The sequence below is a fragment of the Mesoplodon densirostris genome, chromosome 14 (assembly GCF_025265405.1).
Source record: "Mesoplodon densirostris isolate mMesDen1 chromosome 14, mMesDen1 primary haplotype, whole genome shotgun sequence".
In the NCBI taxonomy this organism is placed as follows: domain Eukaryota; kingdom Metazoa; phylum Chordata; class Mammalia; order Artiodactyla; family Ziphiidae; genus Mesoplodon; species Mesoplodon densirostris.
The window spans coordinates 1,213,918-1,240,797 of record NC_082674.1 but is presented as its reverse complement, the minus strand read 5'-3'; the positions used below and the strand labels follow the sequence as shown (position 1 = coordinate 1,240,797).

The 26,880-nt window shown below is 45.6% G+C and overlaps 1 protein-coding gene across 1 annotated transcript in view; it reads right to left on the bottom strand.

The window, feature by feature from the left end:
- The window catches only part of SNTG2 (syntrophin gamma 2), a 129,848-nt gene extending 105,369 nt beyond the window's left edge, over nt 1–24,479 (bottom strand). Inside the window, exons 1-4 of the mRNA XM_060117912.1 lie at nt 24,302–24,479; nt 23,294–23,312; nt 11,678–11,771; nt 11,215–11,352 (exon numbers count right to left, since the gene is read on the bottom strand). Coding sequence (XP_059973895.1) covers nt 11,215–11,352; nt 11,678–11,771; nt 23,294–23,312; nt 24,302–24,479 — 429 coding nt within the window. The remainder of the gene's footprint in view (nt 1–11,214; nt 11,353–11,677; nt 11,772–23,293; nt 23,313–24,301) is intronic.
- Between the last annotated feature and the right edge of the window lie 2,401 nt (nt 24,480–26,880).

Sequence of the window (26,880 nt, the reverse complement as noted above, 5' to 3'; positions counted from 1 at the left end):
TCCCTATACTGAAGCCCTACCCCTCTGCTGACTGTATTTGGAGATCGGGTCTTTCAAAGGCTTAACCTAAGGTTAAATGAGGCACGGAGGGGCTGGTCCTACAGGACTGGGGCCAGTACAGGAAGAGCAAGAGCCCCCCGAGCCCTCTCTACACACACAAAGGACATGGCAAGAGGACAGACGTCTGGAAGAGGGCGTCCAGAAACCTGGCCGGAGCCTGGCCGGCACCTTGACCTTGGGCTTCTGGCCTCCAGACGGTGAGAAAAAGAAACATCTGCTGTTCAAGCTCCACCCCCCCACCCCCGTCTACCCACCCCCCCGTCTGCGGTATGTTGTCAGGGTGGCCTGAATTGACAAGACAGAGCCCAAGCAAGAGAATTATGGGAAGGAATGTTGCAAACCATCGAGTTTCATAAAAACACCGGGATGTTGAGTCTCTTCTATGAAAAGTTGTTCTTCCTTATCTTTTAAAACCCCCTCATTCAAGCATCACAGATTCTAATATTTTAAAGTCGGGAGGAGAGGCTCAGCTAATCCACGCTCTCCTCAATGAAGATTCCATAACTATCGATACTAAGGCTCTAAAAGAGTTGGACATTATCACATACAAGCACCTTATTTTTCAAAACACAATTTGTAAAAATTAGTGGATGGTGAAAACTAAATAGGAAACAAAAGTTCTGCAGCTTTTAATTGAAACTTTTACACCACAGCCCAGACAAAGTCACTCTTCCTTCTGTGTCCTGACGTTCATGACCTCACAGCCAAGGCAGAGCTGATCCTTTTGACTTGAGGTCCTGCATAGAATGCTCCATCGTGGTTCTGTCAGCGATCCAGACAGAACTCATGTTATCAAAGGCATCTTCTAATTAAACCAAGCAGTCATTCTTCAGTTAGTTTACTCAGTACACACTCTGCAGGGTCAACTGCCCAAAAGATCAGGAGCCAGATATGACCCAACGAGAGGCTCAGTTCTAAGAGGAAACAGTGTGGGAGGGGCCTCCTCTCCCTTCAGATGCGTCTTCCCTGTAATCCGGGCTCTTCCGCCAGTCCAAGGGTCCAGAGCACAACCAGACTCACTGATGAGACTTCTGGAGGATGAACTGTGGAACCTAAGGTAACTATCCAACCAATTCTCTTCAGTTCAGTCCCGCTCTTCTTTCTTCACAAACATAAGTAAGGTCCTTCAGCAAATATTCTTCTGCACTTTTTCATTTAATCCCCAGCTGTGTTTGATGGTCATTCACATCTGCATCCTGGAGCTGCCATCACTGTAGCAAGACTCCGCTACGCCCACGTTATCTTCTGACTGTAAACAATTTGAGACAATTCTTACCTATTATAAGAGAAAGTGACTTGGGGACACTGAAAGCTGGATTTCCTACTCTGTCTTGTTCTAAAATACTGATCTTCAGGTACTGCTGCAGCATATGTACGATCTGGCCACACGTTTTTACTCAGGCGTTTAAAGTGTGGACTTAACACTAAATTCAAATTTGTTACAGCTGTTAACAGATGTTCAGATTTGACTGTTGCCGTCTCCAGAAAGATGGGTTTCAGGCAGTTGTTAAAATAAAAGTTGCCTTTGCGGGGCTGTGCCAGCAGGCCCGATACCCTCTCCCCGGCCCGGGCTTTCTTCACTCAAGAACCTCCCATCAGTGGAGGACTCCAAGGGCGGCCTCTGCGCCCCTCCCGAGGGGCTCCCACCTGCACCCCCTCGGGACCACCTGAGCCACACCTGATGCTCAAGGAGGAAAGGAGAGAGCAGGTGGGAAAACAGTGACAGAGGCATGAGCCTGAGTTTCCATGACATAATTGAAGGGCCTGAAAGAGCAACTTTTAAAATTAGCAACTTAGAGAAAGAATTTTCTGAAGTATTTTATTTCTCACACAAACATAAATACTTTAAAAATTATTATTTTTTCCAGGAAATAAAGTGTTACTGGACATTGATGTTGAGGAGGGTTTCGGAGGAGGGGTGTCAGACCCCAGGGGCCTCCGTCCACAGGGCTGGGATTCTCCAGGGAGCAAACACCTGGAAGACGTCTTTCAGGACAGGGCCGTGGCCTCTCTCCACTCTTTTTAAACCGTCCACTCAAGCAAAATTCCCTCAATCTATGAAGAGTCTGGATTTGCCACTTGAAGTAAGTAAATTATTCCTCCATGGGTTGTGGTATTTCAAAACAATAATAGTTATTTGAAAACTCTCGTGCATATTTGTTCAATTCGGTAACAGACTCAAATCCGCCTTAGGAGGACTTAAAAATCAATATACCAGACTCGGAGTTTCCAAAAATGTATTGCAATTCCTAGAATTTAAAAATACCGAAAACCCCTATAGTAGTCCAGCCTCGGGAGGAGTTGCCAGAACACTACGTGTGATCTTTCAGGCCTGACCACGGCAATGACGGGAGAGCGGCCCTCCACCCCCCAGACCTGCGCATCGACGGTGCCCTGAGGCTGGGCTCCTACACGACCGCAACTCTGCACGCCCTGCCCCGCACATCCGCAGGGGCCCTTCATCTAAAGCCTTGGCCAGGCCTTGCTGTGGCGGAGGGAGCCCTGGAGATGCTCCACCTGGGCTGGGCCAGCACCCAGGACCCTCCCACCCCAAACACCCCCGGGACCCATGAAACACAGGAGCTTTTTGCTCAGGGCTCCAGTGGGCAGGGACCCTCCACCCCGGGCTCATCCACCTGACCCTCCCAGAGCCAGCCGACATCAGAAGCTATGGGGGGCTTGCCCCTCCTCCCCGTCAGCTCTGCCTGTGCAATCAGAGCAAGTGATAAAGACTCAGCCTTCACTGTCCACTTGTTGCCTTGACTGGCTATTCTGAGCCCTGGCATCCGAATGGCCAGCTCCTCTGAGCTCGGCTGGTTACTATTCACACGAAGCTGAGGGGCAGCTGAGCAGACGTTGCACCATCGTCTTCCTGTTCATCCCTCAAAACCTCAACAGAGAGTTCACCGCACTGGGGTCAAAAAGGGATTCTGAGAGAATGTATGAATTATTGGGAAGTAAGGTTACCTGAGATCAAAATATTGGCTGAATTTAAAACACAAACTCTTCTTGGGGGGCTTGAATCCAAACAAGAATGTGCAGGAAAGGCATCAATCACCTCTGGGTTATGCACAGGGGAGTCTGCAGTCATTACAGGGATGAAGTAACCATCCACAGGTATCACGTCTCCATAGTATCACGGGTAAGTTTAAAAAGCACAATATTTGCAAATGAAGGAACCATGTTATTCCGCTCATATAAATTTGAAAAGCACCATTTGGCTGTGGAAAATCCATGTAAAGTAAGAATGAAAATTTAAATGGAACAGTATATATGAGTATCAGTATAGTGGGGCTTCAGAGGTATCTGCACATTTCATTTCTTTAAAAAAAGTGGAGAGATTTAAAGCAAATATGTTGGTATATGGTAAATATGGATGATAATTACATGGGGTTCTGCTTATTACTTTTCAACTTTTTCTATGTTGAAAAATTACATAATTAAAGTAAAGAATAATAAAAATGTTTAGTAGGTTATGCAAAATACACTGCTATTATGATTTTAGTTACTCAAAGTTTCATTGAATGACATATTTTTGCATTCAGTTTCCTTACACAGTGGCTTATGTGCACACAAACACAGACAAACATGTATAAATTATTATTCTACCCTTCAACTAAGTCGTGGTATAAACCTTTATAACGAACTCACCCCATTTATTCTCTAATTCAAGGTTTTCATATTTTTAAAGCCAGAACTATCCTACTGCAGTGAAGTGGAGTACGGGTCAAATCCGCAAGCATTTTAATGAGCAAACGCACAGCACTGAGGGCCAGGGCCCGAGAGAATTCCACAAGAGTCAGGAGTCAGCCACTGTCCTGGCGGCAAGAGGGAATTCCTGGCTACTTGCTGACAACTGCACTTCGGTGCTTGTCTGGGAGCCTCTTGGAAGAGATTGCCCACCCTCCTCCTGAGGGTACGACTTTGGCAGCACTGGTTAAACTCCGCGGGTCCCACCTCCTCACCTGAGACGGCTCACAGGTCACTTCTCAGGCCTGACCTGCACTCTCCAGGGCTCCTTCTGTGTCTTGGATCTGTCTCCACACAAGGGCACCCTCTCTCACCACCCAGCCCTCAGCTATGGAAAGGATTCTTCTGGAAACGGCCCTCCTGAGAAAAAAGGCAGTAGCCTTTCCACTACACACAGATTTCAAACAGGAACGAATCATTCACGCCAACACGTGTAGAGGGCTAGTTAGTGATTTCCATAAGCAGGATTTCTTCCAACTAAAAGTAAGCCAGGGCTTCCCTGGTGGCGCAGGTGGTTGAGAGTCCGCCTGCCGATGCAGGGGACACGGGTTCGTGCCCCAGTCTGGGAGGATCCCGCATGCTGCGGAGCGGCTGGGCCCGTGAGCCATGGCCGCTAAGCCTGCGTGTCCGGAGCCTGTGCTCCGCAACGGGAGAGGCCACAACAGTGAGAGGCCCGCGTACAGAAGAAAAAAAAAAAAGTAAGCCAGTCAATCACAAGAATATATATATAGAGAGAGATTTCCTCTGGGACAAAACAGTACTAATAATGAGTGAATAATTCATATTAATTTTTTCATACAGGCCCACTCCAAAGATCATATATAATTCTTCAACTAGTGGGTTAATCATTGAAAAATGAAAGCTCAGAAGGTGGTTTTGTCTTTGGTATCCTAGTTTATAGGAATGATCGCCAATCCTTCTTATGTAGTGTTTCACTTTGCAAGTAGGAGTATCTACCCTGCATCGATGAACTGGCTGGAGCAATGGCTTAGGGGTCCAGTGACCTGAATCTCACAGGCCTAACTGCGGCTTGTTCCTCCCCAGCAGGATAATGCAGGAACCTTCTAGACCAGTAACTCACTAAGACCCAGGAGGCAGCACTTAGAGACCCAGAGCCAGTTTACAGTGTGAATGTACAAGTAGAAACCAATTTTCAGAAACTAAAAGGAAATGGATTTTCAGCTGAGGTCCTGGAAAAATGGAAAAAATTAAGAAACTAATGAATGTTTGTCCGTAAACAGATATCAAGAACAGGGAAATATATAAAGCTGAGGAAATGTATCCAATGAGTTCAGAAGAGTGTTTTGTTACTAGGTCCCTGGTACTTTGGCTGAATGACAAAACGCCTGATGGGAAATCAGTAATTACTAGTGTAAGAAAATACAATACTGTAATAAAGATTAAATTCAATGAAAGAAATTAAATTCAATTAATTTAATTCAAATTAAAGAATTCAAAAGAATTTTTAATTAAATACTAAAATAGATAGAGGTGGTACCTACTCCTGATTTATGGACCCAAAGAATAGGAAGCAAAAGGGGATTACAGAAAGGGTATCAATTTAAGTGGATAAAAGTAGTAATAAGGCATTTATTGTACAACAAAAAAGCAAGTATAGAATTGTGTGTATTGTGTACTATGTACAGAATTTATCAGAAACTGCCATCACTTGGGCACTGTCACGATAACAAATTCATCTGTCTCAGAAAGTTTAATCCAAGTTTAGTTCTTTAATCACTACACTAAATACACTAAAATAGCAATTTGCTGATACTCTTCACAGGACTTGTTACATAAGCCATAAACCTAATTTTTAAAAATGCTTTTAACAGGCTCCATGGACCATTGGGATGTACCGGGGCCTCTTGTGGGCTCAGGACCACATGGCCACCAGTCGGTGCATCACCTGCGCTCAGCGATCCTCACGAACATGACTGGAAATGCATCTACTTCTGCACAAACACCACTTGCCACACAGGTGCAAAGATGCAAGTGGGAAACCAAGGAGGGAGCAAGCCAGCTCCTGGATGGGAGGGTGCACACAGCCCCAGAGAGAGGCAGGGCCAGCACACAGACGTCTGCAAACGCCCACACGTCAGCAGCACAGGGGCCACGACCCAACGTGTGTTCCCAGGGAACAAGCAAGTGGACGGCTGTGAGGTCAGGTCAGGGCCAGCGTATGCAGTGCCTGGAGCACAGAGCAAAAAGCTTCCGGGCCCGATTCTGGTTTCTACAATCAGTTTGCAGGTTCGTGGTATTAGCCAGACAGACCCGTGAAGAAGACCGAACACCGACAGGACACACACGCTTCCAGAAAGAGGCCAGAGCAGACACGTCCAGCTCTGTGCGAGGCCCCTGATCACAAACCAGAGGAGCAGGGGACAGAAGAGGAGAGCAGGCCTCCGCCTCTTGGAATCTGTTGGGGTCCCAGACCCCAGATCCAGGTCCTTCACCAACTAGGGACTCGCGGGGCGTCTGGTCCTGGCTCCCCTCCCCCGATCTTCTCCCTGCGTCTCCACGCGTCCACCCACCAGCTCCCTCGCTGCCCGTGGGGCCTCCACACCACTCGCCTATGTGTTCCAGCTCTTGATGTTTCATTCCGGAGATTTCTTCAGATCTACTTCACAGCTTGGACGCTTCGTTTATTTGTTTCTTATTTAACTGGGACGTTGAAATTCCGATTTCACTGACCCTTTGTGGCTGGCCTCGCATTGGCTGGCTCACTTTTTACAACCCTCCTTCCTTTGTCCGACTGTTTGAACCTCCCGTTTAGTCTTCAGATGTAATGAACGTGCACCTTGCATGCAGCGCACCTGAGCCTCTCAGAACCCCGAGTCGCCACAGGCCCATCTCTGCGTCTCTGGCTCACGGTGGTTTTCCTCCCTGTGGCTTCATCCCCGCAGGTCCCTGTGAACCCGCAGCTGGGAGTCGTCTCAGACCTGAAAGTGTGTCCCTCCAGAAGGGACCTGCATCTTCCTTCCGCGTGGACCTGGGGACCCTCACACCTGACACCACCTCGAACTTCGTTTTCAGCTTGAGGTTCTTCATGCCGCATGGGACGTGTAAAGGCCAGCACCAGACCCAAGTGGGCGGAGGTCGGGGAGGGGTCCTCAGGGGACATTCGTCTGGTTTGGGCCTCTTCCTTCTGAAGCCAATCCCAGCCAGGCAAGAGCTCTCACTGCCCCTTCAAGTTCACACTCTAAACCTGTAACCCGGGGCTTTCTTCCTCCAGGCGGGGCTGAGGAGAGTCCGGAGTGTCCCCTCCTCTGGCTCGGCCCCACGCTGCCTCCTGATGTCCATTCCGACGGCCGTACCCAGCTCGCGTGGGGTGGCAAACCCAGTCCAGCTCACACTGTGTGAACGGTCGCCCAGCATTTTCAGGGTTCAGTGCTGCTTGTGGTTCCCTGGACGGTCTGCACTGCTCTGTGCTGAGAAATTACCAGGCAGCATCCCTGGACTATAAGTTAGCAGAGGAGTAGCTAAGATGCTGCCTAATTCTGTAATTAACTTTGTGAACTCAGACCAACAACTTCCTCTTCCTGAATCTTCATTTCCCAAACAGTAAAATGAGGGTATGGAATTCTCCAGAGTACCTTCCAACCATAAATGTGCCATGACTTAAAGGGCCAAATACAACACAGAGATCTTCTAATTTTTTTTCTTTATATGTAACTCCCTCACTACACTCAAACCACAAATGTAAACTTACAGTTTAGAAAAATAAAATATGTCAAAAATAAAGCAACCTAAACAGAAACTCGGAAATGTGAGAACAAGCCAGCTCTTTCAAACTGCAAAGCACACACTCTCTTTAGGAGATAATTAGAAAACCCGGAGATTCTAAGCATTCAAAGTGCCATGGTGATCTGAACAGATAGGAATATAAATGAAATATGAAGTCACCGATTCTAAACTCTGATAATGAATCAGCAGATTTGAGAATCTATTGGTTTTCATTAAAGAATAAATTGAGTTTCCTCTCCCTCTTTCCTGATAAGAATAACATCCATCCTTAACTGATATAATGCTTATTTTTTCAGCAGTTTCAAGAAAACAAAATACAAGTCTACTCCTTAATCCTGACTTCTCAAACAATCAATAATATAAGTGCAGGGGCTTCCCTGGTGGCGCAGTGGTTGAGAATCTGCCTGCCAATGCAGGGGACATGGGTTCGAGCCCTGGTCTGGGAAGATCCCACATGCCGTGGAGCAACTAGGCCCGTGAGCCATGGCCGCTGAGCCTGCACGTCTGGAGCCTGTGCTCCGCAACAAGAGAGGCCGCGATAGTGAGAGGCCCGCGCACCGCGATGAAGAGTGGCCCCCGCTCGCCACAACTAGAGAAAGCCCTCGCAGAGAAACGAAGACCCAACACAGCCCAAAATAAATAATTAATTTAAAAAAAAAAAAAGAACATAAGTGCAACCCAAGGTGTAAAGTTCAGTGTAAACGGTCTTAGGTTTTGAGAGAACCAAATTCCTTCCAGGCTCACATTGTAAGTGTTGGATCACAAAGTGTGTTGATTTTGAAGCAAGCATATACCTCCCACTGAGAACAGAGCTCAAAATGTAAGAATCAATCATCAGTATTATTTTCTATTAAGAAAATTGATCTTGAAAATCAAAGCACCAGTGTGAGCCGTCCACACGACAGTGAAGTGCCTGTTCTAAGGCACTAACTGGGCCTTGGGGTCCCAGTGACAAGCCAGGTACTGCTTGACTTTACCATCTGTAAATGTGTGTTGAACTGAATCTGATGATACATTTTTCATCTCCTGGGATCCCAGGGACTCAAGGTTTGGCGAGAAGTAAAATTCACACTCATTTCTTCTGCTGATCAGCTGAGGAATCATCATCATTACATCTTCCTTTCCTGCTCCTCAGAATATTTTAAATGGAAAATAACCACTTTCCACCAGGTTCTCTGGTGGAGGTTAACGTGGAAACATTCAACGATATGAATATAAGGGAATCACTATGGTCCGACCCCCTTAGAGGTGTCCTGATTCTGTACCAACAATCGTGGCCTTTGTTAAGAGTCATCTTTGGGCCTCCCTGGTGGCGCAGTGGTTGAGAGTCCGCCTGCCGATGCAGGGGATACGGGTTCGTGCCCCGATCTGGGAGGATCCCATATGCCGCGGAGCGGCTGGGCCCGTGAGCCATGGCCGCTGGGCCTGCGCATCCGGAGCCTGTGCTCCACAACGGGAGAGGCCACGACAGTGAGAGGCCCGCGTACCGCAAAAAGAAAAAAAAAAAAGAGTCATCTTTCTCATTCTCCAAACACATGATAAACCCCCATGTCCAGGTTAGCTTTATTTTTATAATCATCTGAAGAACACAGGGTTTCAACTGTTCCTCAAAGTAATGGGATTGAACCCAATGTGATTCTGTATCTGGGGTAGAGTAGACATTCTGATCTCAGTAGCTGAGTATGTTCTTCTAGGTACAAAAATGTCCTCGGAATTCCCCCCCCCCCCAATTATCCAGCCCAGATAGGCATGTTTATTCAAGGAGATATTCACTCCTCTCCTACAAAGGAGGGCTTCCTAAGGAAGCAGCAGAGACCAGTAGAGATGGAGCCGGAAGAGACCGGGAACAAATCCACGTGACCCACCCTCTAACTTAGAGCAGGGAGTTCTAATATCAAGCTTTAGGCACCAATAAATCACTTGAAATTGTAAACATAAATTTATAGGTCTGAACACTCACCCATTTTTCTTATGAAGGAGCTGATAATTTTCATCAAGAATATAACCTTGGGCAGAGAATCCAACGCTGAATCCTAAAAAGTGTAATTTATTTTTCCTGGACAGTACAGCACAGAAACATTACTTGCTTTTACTGTAACTTGTCTGCGATTCTCTGTAGAGTACAAATTCACTCTTAAGAAGGGTGACACTTAAGTGTTTACAAAACGCCCCTGCTTCTCCCTCTCCCCACTATCCCCCATTCCGTGTGGTATTTAGAACACGTGGAGGGAAATTAGCAAAGGGAAGGTCAGTGATGGGGTCAGAGAAGGTGAGCACAAAATTGCTCTGTCTGTTCTAGAGAGATCAGACTTGGGGCCAGCGGGAGTCTTAGTAAGAGCTGGTGCCGGGGTGGGGTTCTACAGGGTGCACCGGGGGCTCTGGAGGTCGGGATGCAGGATCCGGGCCTGAGGTTCCAGGGAGGAGCCCTGGGAAAGATGGCGTCCTGTCTCTCGCCCTCCTTGTGTAGCTCCACTGTTCTGGACCCAGAGGGGTGCCCTTGATCAAGGCCGGCGGCCAGAATGGGCGCAGCAGGTGGGCGATGGGGGGTGGAGGGTGGCCTTGGGCTCCAGGACAGAAGGAGGAGGATGCCATCCAGGTGGAGACATGAGTGCTGAGGGTCATAAAGTGCCGTGTGTGTGTGGACACAGAGGCAAGGTCACCTCATGTCAGGGAACCTGTTGAGGACACGCTGACTGCAGGACTGCGGATGCACCTGTTTATGTCATCTCCAACATAAAGGTCATGAGGATCCAGAAACCCACACAAATGAGGGTCTCCAGAGCCTCCAGAAGAGCCAGCCGTGACCTGGGGATGGAAGAGCTTCAGGGAACCTCCTATCCTCTACATGGTTTCTTGCTCATCATTTTTAGAGCTGATGGGAAGGTCTATTCAAAGGAAGGAGTAAGGACTGATGTTGATAATTTCTATATATAACCATGTATGCAGACATGTAACACAAAATGCACATGTATATCCACAGCCATTTAAGTCCACTGGGAGGAAAATAGGAAATTTCAAGTATAATATATTGTATACATATATACATCATTTGCAAGAGTCCCAAGTTAAACTTGGAGATAAAACTTGCAAAAGCGTTTTCCCCTCATCTTTATTCAATATTCGAACACATCTAATACATAAGTGTCTTACCCTTAAGAAAATTTCACTTGTAATTGACTGAAGCTGAGAAGGAACCAAGCTTTACGTGAAAATCCCTATTTGTATCCACAGAGGCAGGGACCAGGTTGATACTGAAAAACACCTGCTGTATCTTTCATTGCCTGTCGTTCTAGATGGAAACCCTCAAGTTATTATTCTTTCAGGAATCAGATTATTTGTCAAGTTACGTCTTTCTAGTTTCCAATGTGAATATGTCCAATCTCATGCTGTGGTGTCTGGGGATATTTTTAATATAAAGCTGCTCAAGGAAAATACATTAATGAAGAAATTAAGAAAGTCAGGGGGAGTGTAAACCATACAAACTTGAAAAGATGCTTTGCTTTGCAATAATGGGGACATTTAGATACGGCTGAGGACCTTGTCAGGCCACGTCCTGCAGGACCACTCTTAGGGGGCTTTCGTCCGGGGAGACCTCTGGGCTGATCTACAAGACACACTCAGAGACAAAGCCCTGGGGCCTGCAGACGCAGAAGCACTTACATTTGCACTGTGATTGCTGCCACTAACACAGACGACATCTCGTTTTTGAATTGTCAGTACCTCTTTCGTTAGCTTCAGGCGAATGTCATAGGCGTGTCCAGACCCTTCATCGTGCAACAAGGCAGTCCCGATTTTAGTCTGAAACAAAACAGAGGCGAAGAGGGTGTGAGGATGGGAGAGCACGGACCCTGACAAAACACGCCTGCCCCTGTTCACAACCTCCTGAAACACGCCTGTGTATTTATCACATACCCATGCATCTGACTAGGAACTGATTAATTTAACACAAAATAATGGAATTTTAAATATTTCTTCCTGAGTAGTCTTTATAGGATTTGCATAAAACATGTTTTTAGCAGGTGAGGAACGGATGAGTCAGAAAGGCACCTTCGGATAAATTAGAAGTCACCTCGTCCGCGTGAAGTCATGGACCCGCCCCCGGCTGAGCGGCGCCCGGTCCCACAGGTGGGCACGGGTCCCGGGCGAGCACTTGGACGGCCCTCCTGTCCCTCTTGTGCCTGCACAGGGCTCCGGCCAGCACGGCCTCGGACACAGCCCTGCAGCCAGGAGGAGGGGAGGAGGGGCGGGATGCGGGGAAAGGCCGCAGGTGTCTGGTCCTCAGGCCAGGACCAGACGGCCCCAGGGCTCACTGGAGTGAGGGTGTGTCCAGGTGAGGCCTCTCCCCCTGCCGTCCAAGCAGGCACACATGCACACACGCACACATAATGTGCAAAGGCACGCAGCATCTGTGTCACTGTGCAGCAATCAGGGCAGGAAGATGAGGTTTGGCTTCACACAGACAAGCCTTCAGTTGTGAACTAGGAAACCTGAACTCAAAGTAAAACCAAAGGCTGATAAAAAAAAAGACTAAGAGGCAGTGTCTGCAAGGAGGCGTTTTTTTTTTCCTACTGCGGGGTCAGAGGTCATCATGCATCCTTTTATAAAACAAGCTTTAATCCAGCAGGACGTGGCATCTCTGTGGGAACAGGAGTTTCGCCGGCTCCCAAGTCACGGATGCGCCCACAAACACCCTTGTGGGGTTGACCACACGGAACAGCCGTTCCGTGGGGGCCTTGGCCACGTGGAGTCGGTGGGGACACTCAGGAGAGGACCCGGGGTGGCTGCTGGTGGGGCCAGGGCTGGAGGGACCCAGCACCCAAGGGAACCCGAGGCCAGGACAGCCCCGCAGGGAGAGGGCTGATCCCTGCATGTCGTTTAGAGGGAGAACCGTTTCCGGTTCACATCAAAGAGGCTCAACTTCGACCCATTTCTATCGACGTGTAAAACGCACAGTGTTCACTTCCAGCCAATTCAGCACGACCAGCCCACGTTTCTCCCAGTCAGTTGTCTTGGCGACGAAACCCCCTCCACCCGGCCCACGAGGAGAACGCAGGTCAGAGGCGAAAGGAAGGGTGGCAGAGCTTTAACAAGTTAAACACAGTATTTAAACTGCGCTAGACATTTAACGAGTCAGCTACTGAAAGCAAAGGGATTCCGTGGAGAACTAAGGCGAGTTGTCTGTTGTCTTAAGGTGCCATCTGACCCCGTGACGCTGCCCGAAGTAAAGCCAACTGCTGCTCAAAATGTTGAAAAATGAAGTCAGGAACATGAACAAACTGGAGACCATTCAGCGTTCCACTCAAAATCACAATCTTCTTCTCATCACTTTCTTCTAGAAAATCACTCCTCTTCTGTCAAATGACATGAGTGCGCCAGAGATGAATATCCCCGTAATATAAACATAGCAGCCCCCTTCCCGGGATCCCAGCACCACCGTCCTCAGGGGACCCGCCCAGAGGCACAGAGGCAGGAACAGAAGACAGACCGCCGAGCCGGGCTCTTCCCTCACACCAGACACGGTCAGCAGGTCCCCCCTTTACAAACTGAACACACATTTCTCGGAAATAAAACAACTTCTTTAAACTACATGTTGGTCTTTGCCATTCAAAAGCCAAAAAATTAAGAACAAAACTATACCCAAAAGCAAAAATGTTAAGAACCTAAACTCCCCCCAAATGAAGAACAAAACGAACACCTGCCCATGCGGGGCCCCCGCCTCAGTGAGGGGTGAGTCCTCGCTGTGTCCTTGTCCCGTCGGCGGCCCCTGTGCCCTGCCCTCCTCACCCGCACGGTGAGTCCAGAGGCCCATCCCACAGCCTCTGCCTACAAAATGTCCAGAGCCCACGCTGCACTCAGTACCTGGGCTGCCACCCTCTCCCCTGTAGCCCTGCCCGACCCAGGCTGACCCTGTCAGCCCACCGTCCACACGGGCCACCCATCCTCCAGACAGGGCCTCCCAGGACCGCAAGGCCGCTCGCTGCCTGAAGACCCTCTCCCTCTGGCCCCGGTCCTCATCCCAGCCCGGCGGTGGCCCCCAGCCTGGCCCAGGATCTGGTCCTCGGCCCCTGCATCCCCTGGTCCCTCCGAGTCCCACGCGGCCCCTCTCGTCACCTGTAGGTCTTGGCTGAGACTGGCCTTATGGACAGACCTCCCCACCGGCCACAGGGCCCTAACCCCTGCCCCCTGCTTCATCTTCTCCCTTCAGCCCACGGGACTGTGGGCCTCGTGCCGGAGCCAGGCATCCTAGGCGGGGGGCCCTGGCCTCACTGCCGGGTTCCCAGCTCTCACAGCAGACGCCATCGGCCAGGGGCACAGGGCATGCTCTGTAAACAAGTGGAACAGGAAGGCCACCCTCTTCCCACAAATGCATCTTCACGTCCACGCAATTCCAATAACAATCCATGAAGACGACTGTGAAATTTACCAGGATAACACTAAGGTTACATTTTGTGAAATAAGACTGGTGCTGCAGGAAGATAATTGATCCATGAAACATTAAGCTCACCACATATTGTGGTGCTAAGCAGTCGGATGCAAGAGGCAAAGGAAGGCTCCAGAAAGTTTAATTACATCATTGGAAATAGTTCATAATCTCTTTTGCTTTTGTAGCCTCACCACATGGCTTGCGGTATCTTAGTTCCCTGACCAGGGATTGAACCCAGGCCCTAGGCAGTGGAAGTGATGCATCCAAACCACTGGACCGCCATGGAATTCCCAAAAATATCCTAAGACTATTGCTTAGTGATTTCGATCATTATAAACATGGTTCTCATACCTTATTTCAAAAACACTCCCAGAGAGATCAACCCTTGTAAAAACATAGAAAAACAAAATTTCTTGAAGAAAATATTAGTGTGTGTGAGGAAAAACTACCAGGTTAGCTTAACTCAACAGCCAGAAATTCTTGAGAAAAAGATTCATGGAATTCACTACATGGAAATATAAAAGTTTGTATGACAAGGACTCCATATACAAAAATATATGCATATAGTAGACACGAGGTTAACAGGAAGAGTCTTACAACCGAAGACGGACAAGTGAACATCCTATAAAAACTGAGTCAAAGACATGAAAAGGAATTCCCAAAAGAAGGAATAAAATGAACAATACATTTGAAAAGAGATGCCAGCTCACCAGGAACCCAAAGACTCACAATTACTCAACAATGATTCATGATTTTTAAACTATTTGATAGGCAAACATTGAAAGAGAACAGCAGTACCTAGTGTGGACAGGACCTGGAGGAGCAGGTGGCCTACGTGTGGCTGGTGCAGGTGCCACCTGCCTCCTGGAAAGGGTCCGGGGATAACGAGGGCGTCTGTCATGCCTGATCTGAAATCGGGTGTCTCTGCCTCCAGGAATCCACCCACAGGCGCAGCCAGGCAGCTGCCCTGGGGGTTATGCAAACCACTGTTCCCCACTCTCTTCACGGTTAGAGTGCGTCACCCTTTGATGTGACACTAAGCATGAGCCTAACAGACTTAACACACCTGATGGACTTAGAATATCAGTTCTGTACCTCTTGGCAAGAAAACTGTCCACAGATATCAATTCCTGAAGAGCAAAAGAGCACGCAGTACCTAAGATACAAAAAATTAAGTTCGTACATAAATATAAATGTACAGAAATGCATGGAGAAAATTTAGAATGACAGGATTTCAAAAAACAAATAGTAGCAAACAGAATCCAACAGACTTTAAAAGGATAATACACCATGATGAAGTGGGTTTATCCCAGGAATGCAAGGATTCATCAATATACACAAAATCAATCAATGTGATACACCATATTAACAAGTTGAAGGATAAAGACCATATGATAATCTCAATAAATGCAGAAAAAGCGTGTGACAAAGTCAACACTCATTTATGATAAAAACTATCCAGAAAGTAGGCATAGAGGAAACTTACCTCAACATAATAAAGGACATATATGACAAACCCACAGCCAGCATTGTTCTCAATGGTGAAAAATTGAAACCATTTCCTCTAAGATCAGGAACAAGACAAGGTTGCCCACTCTCACCGCTATTATTCAACATAGTTTTGGAAGTTTTAGCCACAGCAATCAGAGAAGAAGAAGAAATAAAAGGAATACAAATCAGAAAAGAAGTAAAACTGTCACTGTTTGCAGATGGCATGATACTATACATAGAGACTCCTAAAGATGCTACCAGAAAACTACTAGAGCTAATCAATGAATTTGGTAAAGTTGCAGGATACAAAATTAATGCACAGAAATCTCTTGCACTCCTATACACTAACTATAGAAAATCTGAAAGAAAAATTAAGGAAACACTCCCATTTACCATTACAACAAAAAAAGAATAAAGTACCTAGGAATAAACCTACCTAAAGAGACAAAAGACCTGTATGCAGAAAAATATAAGGCACTGATGAAAGAAATTAAAGACAATACAAACAGGTGAAGAGATATGCCATGTTCTTGAATTGGAAGAATCAACATTGTGAAAATGACTATACTACCCAAAGCAATCTACAGATTCAATGCAATTCCTATCAAACTACCACTGGCATTTTTCATAGAACTAGAACAAAAAATTTCACAAGTTGTATGGAAACACAAAAGACCCCGAATAGCCAAAGCAATCTTGAGAAAGAAAAATGGAGCTGGAGGAATCAGACTCCCTGACTTCACGCTATACTACAAAGCTACAGTAATCAAGACAGTATGGTACTGGCATAAAAACAGAAATATAGATCAATGGAACAGGATAGAAAGCCCAGAGATAAACCAACACACATATGGTCACCTTATCTTTGATAAAGGAGGCAAGGATATACAATGGAGAAAAAACAGCCTCTTCAATAAGTGGTGCTGGGAAAACTGGACAGCTACATGTAAAAGAATGAAATTAGAACACTCCCTAACACCATACACAAAAATAAACTCAAAATGGATTAAAGACCTAAATGTAAGGCCAGACACTATAAAACTCTTAGAGGAAAACATAGGCTGAACACTCTATGACATACATCACGGCAAGATCCTTTTTGACCCACCTCCTAGAGAAATGGAAATAAAAACAAAAATAAACAAATGGGACCTAATGAAACTTAAAACCTTTTGCACAGCAAAGGAAACCATAAACAAGACAAAAAGACAGCCCTCAGAATGGGAAAAAATATTTGCAAATGAAGCAACTGACAAAGGATTAATCTCCAAAATTTATAAGCAGCTCATGCAGCTCAATATCAAAAAACAAACAACCCAATCCAAAAATAGGCAAAAGACCTAAATAGACATTTCTCCAAAGAAGATATACAGATTGCCAACAAACACATGAAAGGATGCTCAACATCACTAATCATTAGAGAAATGCAAGTCAAAACCACTATGAGGTATCACCTCACACTGGTCAGAATGGCCATCACCAAAAAATCTACAAACAATAAATGCTGGAGAGGATGTGGAGAAAAGAGAACCTTCTTGCAGTGTCGGTGGGAATGTGAATTGGCACAGCCACTATAGAGAACAGTATGGAGGTTCCTTAAAAAACTAAAAATAGAACTACCATATGACCCAGCAATCCCACTACCGGGCATATACCCTGAGACAACTATAATTTAAAAAGAGTCATGTACCACAATATTCATTGCAGCTCTATTTACAATAGCCAGGACATGGAAGCAACCTAAGTGTCCACTGACAGATGAATGGATAAAGAAGACGTGGCACATATATACAATGGAATATTACTGAACCATAAAAAGAAATGAAATTGAGTTATTTGTAGTGAGGTGGATGGACCTAGAGTCTGTCATACAGAGTGAAGCAAGTCAGAAAGAGAAAAACAAATACCGTATGCTAACACATATATATGGAATGTAAAAAAAAAAAAAAAGGTTCTGATGAACCTCGGGGCAGGACAGGAATAAAGATGCAGACGTAGAGAATGGACTTGAGGACACGGGGAGGGGGAAGGGTAAGCTGGGACAAAGTGAGAGAGTGGCATGAACATATACACACTACCAAATGTAAAATAGATAGCTAGTGGAAAGCGGCTGCATAGCACAGGGAGATCAGCTCGCTGCTTTGTGACCACCTAGAAGGGTGGGATAGGGAGGGTGGGAGGGAGATGCAAAAGGGAGAAGATATGGGGATATATGTATATGTACAGCTGATTCACTTTGTTATACAGCAGAAACTAATACACCATTGTAAAGCAATTATACTCCAATAAAGATGTTTTAAAAAAGGAGAAAAAAAAACAAACAAAAAACCAACATTTTATGTAAATGTCCACAATTCTCATATACGTATATGTATCACCTATTATGGATGGTTTAATCTGGCCACTTTTACACTCACTGCTAAAATGGCTTGCCCTTCATATGAGTGGAGGTGGCAAATTAGCAGTCTGCCTGCTAATTTTTAAAAAATCATAAAAACTAAAGTTAACTATTTTATAGCTTTTTAATTTACTTATACAACCAAGAACACCCCTCTCAAACCACTCCGTGATGTATGTGTGAGGAGTGCGGCGAAGCTGAAGGTTTCCAGGAGAACCACACAAAACAGAAGCCTGTTCTGTAACAGAGCACAGTGGACAACCTCTCACTCACCAGATGCTCATGGCTATTCTACCAAAGAGCATTGTACACAAGTTACAATACAGAGATGTTCACAAGAAGTCTTAATGCATTTTCCTTGTTTATTCAGAAATAAGCATATTTTCTTCACTGAATCATTGAAAAATAAATTAAAGAATGAATATCAAGTGCAAAAATAAAATAAAAACAAAGAGCTATGAAAACACACAGAGGAGGGAGACAGTCTATCTGTATCCCTTAGCAGTTTATTCACGGGGAGAAAGACAGGGATGGATTTTTAATTTAGTCCAGTTTTTAGCAATACATACCTAAGGGCATTATAAGTAGTACTTTGTTACAAAGAATTCTAAACTTCTAATATTGTCTCTTTGATCTTGGTTTACTGGGTCTAACAAATATGAAAGGTCATACAAAATATTCCCTGAAAGGCTGTAGACATTCTATACACGGTACAACTGAAACCGTGAGGTTTATGTACTTTTGAGCAATTACTTTTGCAATATGTAAAAAATGAAAAGATCCTGTAGAGAAGTCCAGTGATGCCATAGAAAAAGCATCAGAGGACATAAAAATTAATTCCAGTTCTGTCACATGCTGGCCATACACATTTGGACCATCCATCTTCCTCCTCTGAGCCTCCGTTTCCTGATGGGTAAAATTAGATCATTCCAACTTCCCTGGGTGATAGAATGAGTCAAGGAGACATTACCTGTGAAAGTTTCTAATAGCCTGTCTCAAACCAGCAGAAGGTGAATGCAATCCAGGGGTTTTCCTAGTAGGTTATCTTTTCACAGTATTTACATATCAGCAAAAATGAAGCCACTTTCGGTACCAGAAAGAAAAAATCGACTTTGTTAGTCCTGCAGCTCTTCACACAAAATGAAAGGATCGAGGCATCAATGGGCAGACAACCAGGAAGAGCATCCGCACCGGGAAAATCCACAACCAAGATTTTAGAAAGGAAAGGGGGGAAAGAGGGGTGGGATGAACTGGGAGATTGGGATTGACATGTATACACTAATATGTATAAAATAGAGAACTAATGAGAACCTGCTGTATAGCACAGGGAACTCCACTTCGCTGTACAGAAGAAACTAACACAACATTGTAAAACAACTAAATAAAAAACAAATGTCCCCAAACAGTTCAGATATGGAGGGAAAAAATGACAATCAGGCAATATTCCCCTAAAAATACATCAAAACAACTACTGCTTGCCTCCTAGGGGTAAAGAAAAGCCGGACCTTAAGGCATTCATTTTATACCAACCAACAGAAAAGAAAGCTTTACACTGGAAAAACAGATAATATTCTGCCCCACAAAAGCAAGAGTTTGAAGTTTAAAGACATAAACGACATCCCCAGGAAAGCTGGGTCATGTGCTGAGACTTGCTGTGGAGGACGCCCCAGGCAGCTCATCACCATGAGGTCACGTCCTCATCACTCGAGCGGTGCCTCGGACATGTGGGGTTTAACTTACAAATGCACACACACAAGCTACATCTGCAGCTTTAATCGGGGATGCTCACCTGACCTATTTTTCTTGGTTACATGACCTTCTGTAAGTTATCACTCCTATCTGGCCATCAGTTTTGGCATCTATATTGGGAGAGAAGAGGACCCTTATGGTCTATTCTGCATGTTAACATGTGATTCCATGATTATTTTATTCATTTTGATTTAAAAGGACATTATCTTTGACCCACATGGCAATGCAATAATGAATTAAATAAGATCACACACATAAAAGTGGCTCAAACACTTCAAAGTACAATAAAAATTAAAGGGATACACTGTCAACATTGCTTCTGTTAGGACATTCTTGCTGAAGCTAGACTTTTGATTTAAGCAGTACCTGTTATAATAATTATTTAAGTTCTGCTAAATCAGGATTTGAGCTGCTTCAAATTTACACTGCACTTACTCTTGAAAAATGTTTCCTAAGAAAGTTATAATGTAAAATTGTAGGGGTATGTTTGGCATTTTATATATACAGTAACCTTTAAATTCTTTAGGGATGTTTATAGGTTAAAGGCAGTTAATTACAAAATAGAGACACTCCTAAAATCGCGTCATTTAACCACTCCTTCCAAGTTCCCAGGGGGAACAGACTTAACTTAGTATATTTTGGCCAAAAAAGAAATGTCAGGAGAAAAAAAACCCCCATGAAAGCTGGTGAAGTCACAGTGCTTTAGAGCTTACAATGTGCTGTTTTCACAGGTGTCTCCTGTGGCGGCCCCAGGCTGAACGGGAGGTGTGCAGGGCCCCTTTTGCAGATGAGACCCCCATAAACCACCCTTCCCACAGGTAAGGCACATGGAAGTATCACTCATCTGAGATGGACCCAGCTCTGCCTGCCTCACACCTGCCACCAGGCAGCTGGACATCTCTCTAGCCAACGACCTCCTCCTCCTTCATCCAGAAAAGTGGGGCAGAGAGAGGAGAGCTTGCTTGGGTACCACATTCCCAGAGCCAGCACCTGCCACACCCATCCACCCTCCCATGGTGGCCACAGTGGTATCAGTCTCCTCCAGGGGCCTGGGTCGTGGTGCTCTCCCAGACTCAGGGTGCCCTCCAGGACGAGCCCACACTCACCATTCCCACTTTCATAATCATCAGTGGCCAGGACTTTGATGGGAATATAGTTCATTTTCACAGACAGATCAGACAATTTTAGGATGTAAACTAGAAGACAAAGATTTTTCCACTTGCATAAACTTACATAAAAAACTCTAAACATATAAAAAGACACTCAGGCTGTTTGAATGTCCATCGCATACACTTGGGTACATCTGTCTGTGTTCAGCATGTGATAAAGTAACAGTCTTGTCACAGGATGGGACTTTATGTCATGACTTATTTGTTAAGGTATTTAGCATTTTATGAAATACTGAATATAAGTTCAAACACAGATATGTTTTTTATGATCAACTACAATAAGCACTTTCCACCTTAAAGCTTCTACAGAACACTCCTCATCAAAATGATAAAACAGACGTACTGGCACTGATAAAGGTGTTATGGATATTACAATGTCTGTCTTTTAAAATGCACATTTTGTCACAGCTTACTGTGACAAAGCGAGAGAGTGGCATGGACATATACACACTACCAAACGTAAAATAGATAGCTAGTGGGAAGCAGCCGCATAGCACGGGGAGATCAGCTCGGTGCTTTGTGACCACCTAGAGGGGTGGGATAGGGAGGGAGGGAGGGAGGGAGACGCAAGAGGGAAGGGATATGGGAACATATGTATATGTATAACTGATTCACTTTGTTATAAAGCAGAAACTAGCACACCATTGTAAAGCAATTATACTCCAATAAAGATGTAAAAATAAATAAATAAAATGCACATTTTGGTTCAGAAGCTTCGTTCTAAACAGCCCCAAGGAAAACCCCTGCCGTTTCCAGTGAAGGCAGTGTCCTTGCAATGATTCAGTGGTAAACAGCTGGCTCTCAAGCTACATGATCTTAATGCCTGGAAAGCGAATGTCTTGTTTAATTACTATCAACGCTGTAGTAGGTCACAAGCTAATTCCACATGATCCACTACCATCATCCACGTGCAGCTCCGAATGTATAAATAAAATCATTAAGTCTCCATGTCATGCCTTCCACCAGTACTGTCAGCAGAAGAATTTAAAGTAAGTGGTGTGTATTTTTAAGCAAATGCCAAAACGGTTTTTGTTATGAACACTGGAGCTGAAACCTGGTAGTAGGTCAACGTATAGAAAATAACAAAACAGAAAATGGCTGTGAAAATTAGAACATCTAATTGCCATTGTCTTTACTGTGTTTCTGATTTTTACAGCATTTTATCACTAACAGTATAGACTAAGCACATAAGGAACAGTCATGCCGTGATGGATCCAGGACTAGCAATTACAATAATAACCTTAATCACTCATCTGACTGCAACACCCTGGATGTGGAAAGCATGCTAATTTCCATCGTGTTCCTGGGGCCTGTTGAGTGTGTGGAACAGGAAGGGCACTCAAGAGAGCAGAGGAATATCTTATTCTTCCTCTACTTACATGTAAACTCAACTGGCAGGAAAACTATTGTTTAAAAAAAGGCCAATCTAGCGAGTTCCAGGCTCCCTGCGGTGTGCGGACACCTGGTGCCCGACAGCTCCTGAACACGTGACCCTGGGAGTGGCCCTCTGCTGGCACCAAGGTGACTTCTCAGCAGAAGCAGGATAAGCTGGGTTTGTCAAGCCACCTCCCCACCCGTGAGGACAGACTGATTCAGAGGTCATCAGGCCCCGTGTGCGTGCCCTCCCCCTGCTGAAGCTTCACTCCCAGCCCCATCCTACTCAGAGGAGCTGGACCTAAGTCTGAGTAGACCCTTTTCTCTCATTCTGTGTCTCTCTCAATGCGATCCCTGTAAACAGCGCAAAGTGGGGTCTTGTCAAGTTTCCAGCTTTTTAAATGAACCCTCAGACTTCACCCTGGAGATGGCTGTCCACATGGTCTGACTTATTTCCACCATGTTTGGTCTTGTTTTCTGTTTGGGCATCTGCTCTCCATCCTTCTGTTTCCTTCTTTCTTGCCATCTTTGGATGAATTTTAAGTATGTGCTAGTTTTCCATTTCATCAATTAAAAAAAAAAACTGTTTTAACCATATAGCTTTGTTCTATTTTTAAGTGTTTTCTCTGGATATGGAAACATACGTCTTCCTGTATCACCATCTACCACCAAGCAGTATCGTTTCGTGAACAGTGTAAGAATGTAATACCTCTGACTCCCTCCTGTACTTTGTGGTCTCCCATGGGTCACCTCCACATGTCACAGACCCCAAAATACATCATTTTATCTATGTACTATTTTAATTTATATTTATGTTTCATTATGGTTACACAAAGACATTATGAAAAAATACATAAATGTGTAATTATGTATCTAAATACTAAAATGAACATTTTTTATATCACTCCGTTCTAATGATCAAATTCAGGAAATTTATCACTGACAGTGATGGAGGTTCTGAGGTTCGACCCAGCTTGAAAGATAGCAAAGTGACCTGCTGGGATTTCATGGATGCTGGTGGAAGACAGGAGAAACACTGCTCTCACTGGTTAGCAGTGAAAGTCAGCACATGCACGGTCTGAGTGAGGTCCTGGGTTATGTCTGATAACGTGAGGACCCTGTGACAGCACTCACAGTCTGGTGTACTTGGCACCTGCACAGGTGGAAGACAGACAGAGAGGAAGCGAGACAAACACCTTTTTAATGAAATGAAAATGAGGGCTTCCCTGGTGGCGCAGTGGTTCAGAGTCCGCCTGCCGATGCAGGGGATACGGGTTCGTGCCCCGGTCCGGGAAGATCCCACATGCCGCGGAGCGGCTAGGCCCTTGAGCCATGGCCGCTGAGCCTGCGCGTCCGGAGCCTGTGCTCCGCAACGGGAGAGGCCACAACAGTGAGAGGCCCGCGTACCGCAAAAAAAAAAAAAAAATCAAGAACAAACAAAAAAAAAAATGAAAGGGATCAAGAAGAAGAAAAAAAACAGCTCATCTTGGCGGTATTATGGTTTGAACTTTGAAAATGCCTAATTTTTATCACATGTATTTCAGGTGAACTTTTATTGAATTGAAATGAGTTATATGATTCAGTTTTACCCTGTCTGTCTTCCTAATTTAGTTTCTTCAACTGAAAATGTACCTTCTAAGAAAATCCATAAAATACATCAATTCAACCTCAGATAACATAAGAAATGTGATATTACTGCCTACTTGTTTGTATAAAAGATGTATTCATTGCTACGGGGGTCATTAATGCTGCTTTGTACTTGAGGATTTACAGAAACACATCACCTGTACAAAATCCCTCGTGACATCCACAACCAGGACCCAGCAGGGCCCAGCAGGGCTCACACAGGCTCACATCCAGACAGGCTCGTCAACATCACCACCCGCTTCAGGCTGCACCTCAGGCCCTGCTGGAAGGACCAGTGGAAACTGCAGTGGGGGCTGAGGTTTGCTCCCAGGATCCTTCAGCTCATCAAAGTGATGTCTGTACGCAAAACCCCAGCCCTCTACTTATAACAGAGAGTCAGAGCATTAAAAACTCGCATCCCAGAAGAATTAAACATTTCCATGGCAACAGGAGGGCCGCCCTCCAAATACCTTCGAGGAGGTCACTCATCGTACAGAAGCTGCAGAGGGCACAGACCCGGGTCAGCCTCCAGGAGACGGTGGTTCCCGGGGGGCCAGCAGCAAGGCTGGGAGGGAACTGCCCTCAGGACCACAGGCCCGGGGAGCATCTCCTCATCCTGCGTGGTCCCCGCATCTGACCACAAGGTCAGCACCAGAGGGTCAGGCACCACATCTGTCCACATCACTGGCCTCATCGTAGGGGGCCCAGAGTGTCAGGGAGGTGGGCGTGCACTGCCCACTGCCGCCTATGAGTGAGGGCGCAGCACTTACACAGCAGGCAGGCGTCACTAAAGGAGACGTAGGGACCACCTGGCTCCACTCCCCCCTCAGAACCACCACCAGCAACACACAGACGAGCCCTCTCCCTCCTCGATGAAATAAAGAAATGGCACAGCTGAAGATCACAGCACAAGACGGACTTTCTCAAAATACTGTGAAACTGAGCAAAAAATGAAGAAAGATTCTGACAACTGACATAGAATTCCTCAGACTTGGAACTCTATGTTTCTCTGAATATAAGCACACAGTCCTGAAGGGTAATCTGATGATCTGGGGCTTGTAGGCCAACAAAGTGTGGGTTAAACCCTGTAAGGATGAGCTTCAGTGCAGTGCCAGAGAGCAAGAGGGGACATGGGGATGTGGACAACTGGAGGGGGATGGGGAGGAGAAGGAGGGAAGGGAGAGACAAGGGAGGGAGAGGGGGAGGGGAGGAGGGAGGAGGGAGGAGGGAGAGGAGAATGGGGGAGGAGGGAGGGGAGAGGGGAGGGGAGGGAGGAGGGGGAGGGGTAGTGGGGGAAGGGTGGACGGAGGAGGGAAGGGAGAGATGAGGGAGGGGAGGGGGAGGGAGGGGGAGGGAGGAGGGAGGAACGGATAGAGGAGGGAGGGGAGGGGGACAGAGGAGGGGGAGGAGGTCAAAGGGTCAAAATCACTCAGACTGTGTCCTTTTCACATACTCTACAGTGGAAAATGAGCCAAAAAAGATAACATAAAATCTCCTCTCCTTCAAAGTTAAGCAATCTACTTCCAAATTACCACAGATCAACGTTGTAAAAATCACAGTGGAAATGTACTTTGAATGGATAATGAAGTTACAACTCCTTGAAATGTGTTTCAAAGAAAATTTACATCTTTTAATGCATTATTTATTTTTAAAAAGCTGTTGAAAATCAATGATCTAGTCACAGGGCAGCCAAAGACCTGTTTCCGTAAATAAAGTTTTATTGGAATAGCCACACCCACCAGGTTACTCCTGTTCATCACTGTTTTCATGCAAATATTACTACATGTTTTAAAAGCTGAATTCACTATTAAAAATCTTTCACAAAGTAAACTCTAGGCCTATATAGCTTCAGCAGTTATTTCCACATATTTCAGGAAAAAATAATGCTATTATACAAACTCTTCCAGAAAAACAAAAAAGGAACACCATTTAACTCATTTATAACCCCAAGCTAAGCTAGTTCTAAAACACGGTAAGGAGGTTATAATAAAGTGAATTTACTTACCAAACACCCTCTTGAACATAAATGTAAACATCCTAAAGAAAATGTTACCAAATTGAATCCAGAAAAATATTGAAAGGAAAATACTTTTTGAACAAGTGAATCAAGGAAGGGATTGTAGTTTCTCATCTGAAAGTAACTGTACCTCCATGTAACAGTTACCTACCTCTGCATAATAAGACATCCAACACCTCACAGCTTCTGGGATCTGGATGCGGGTCCCCTGCGGCCGCGGTCAGCCATGGGGGCAGCAGTCAGGTGGGAGTGGGCTCCGGGTGACAGGTCGGCGGCCACCCGCTTCTGTGCTGCCGGCCGGGAGCTCCCCGTCTGGGCCCTGGGGCCTCTCCAGCTGGCCATTCACAACACAGCATCCCCCAGAAAGCGTGATCCGAGACAGAAAGGACCTGCCCCCAAGATGGAGCAGGGTTTCTGTAACTGAGTATCACCACATCAGCCCAACACTATGGACACGCAGACTAGCCCTGGACAGAAGTGGGACAGGACCACACAGGGCAGGCGGACAGGGCTCCTGGGAGGCACCCCGTCACAGGCTCAGAACACGGAGACACTCCCGTGACCGTGAGCAAGTCTCAAAAAGCCATTTGATAAAAGTCATTCACAACGAAGCCTTTTAATAAAAGGTACCTTCCCTGACCTTACGGAAAACCTCTAAGAAAGACTCAGAGCATCTGTGGCCTTCAGTGTTGAATCTGGAGAACTTCCTCCTGGGGACTGAGAAATAGATGCTCACCCTGCCACCTCCCCGCAGCCACGCCCTGCAGCTCCCAGCCAGCATCTGCCTTTGTGTACTTACAAGGACTGAAGGTTGGAAAGGAAAAAACAAAGCATTTTCCACAGATGCCATTACTGAGCACAGAGATAATCTTAAAGTATGAAAATAGATAAATGATTAGTCATGGCATTAATAAAGGTATCAGTTAATGGTATACTATGTCAGTATTTTGAAAGTACATGTCAACACATCAGCAACAAGTATAACAACTGAAAGATATAAGAAGATACAACTTACAGCAGCATTAACAGTCACCAATATCCACAGCGAGATCAGCTTGGCACTTTGTGACCACCTAGA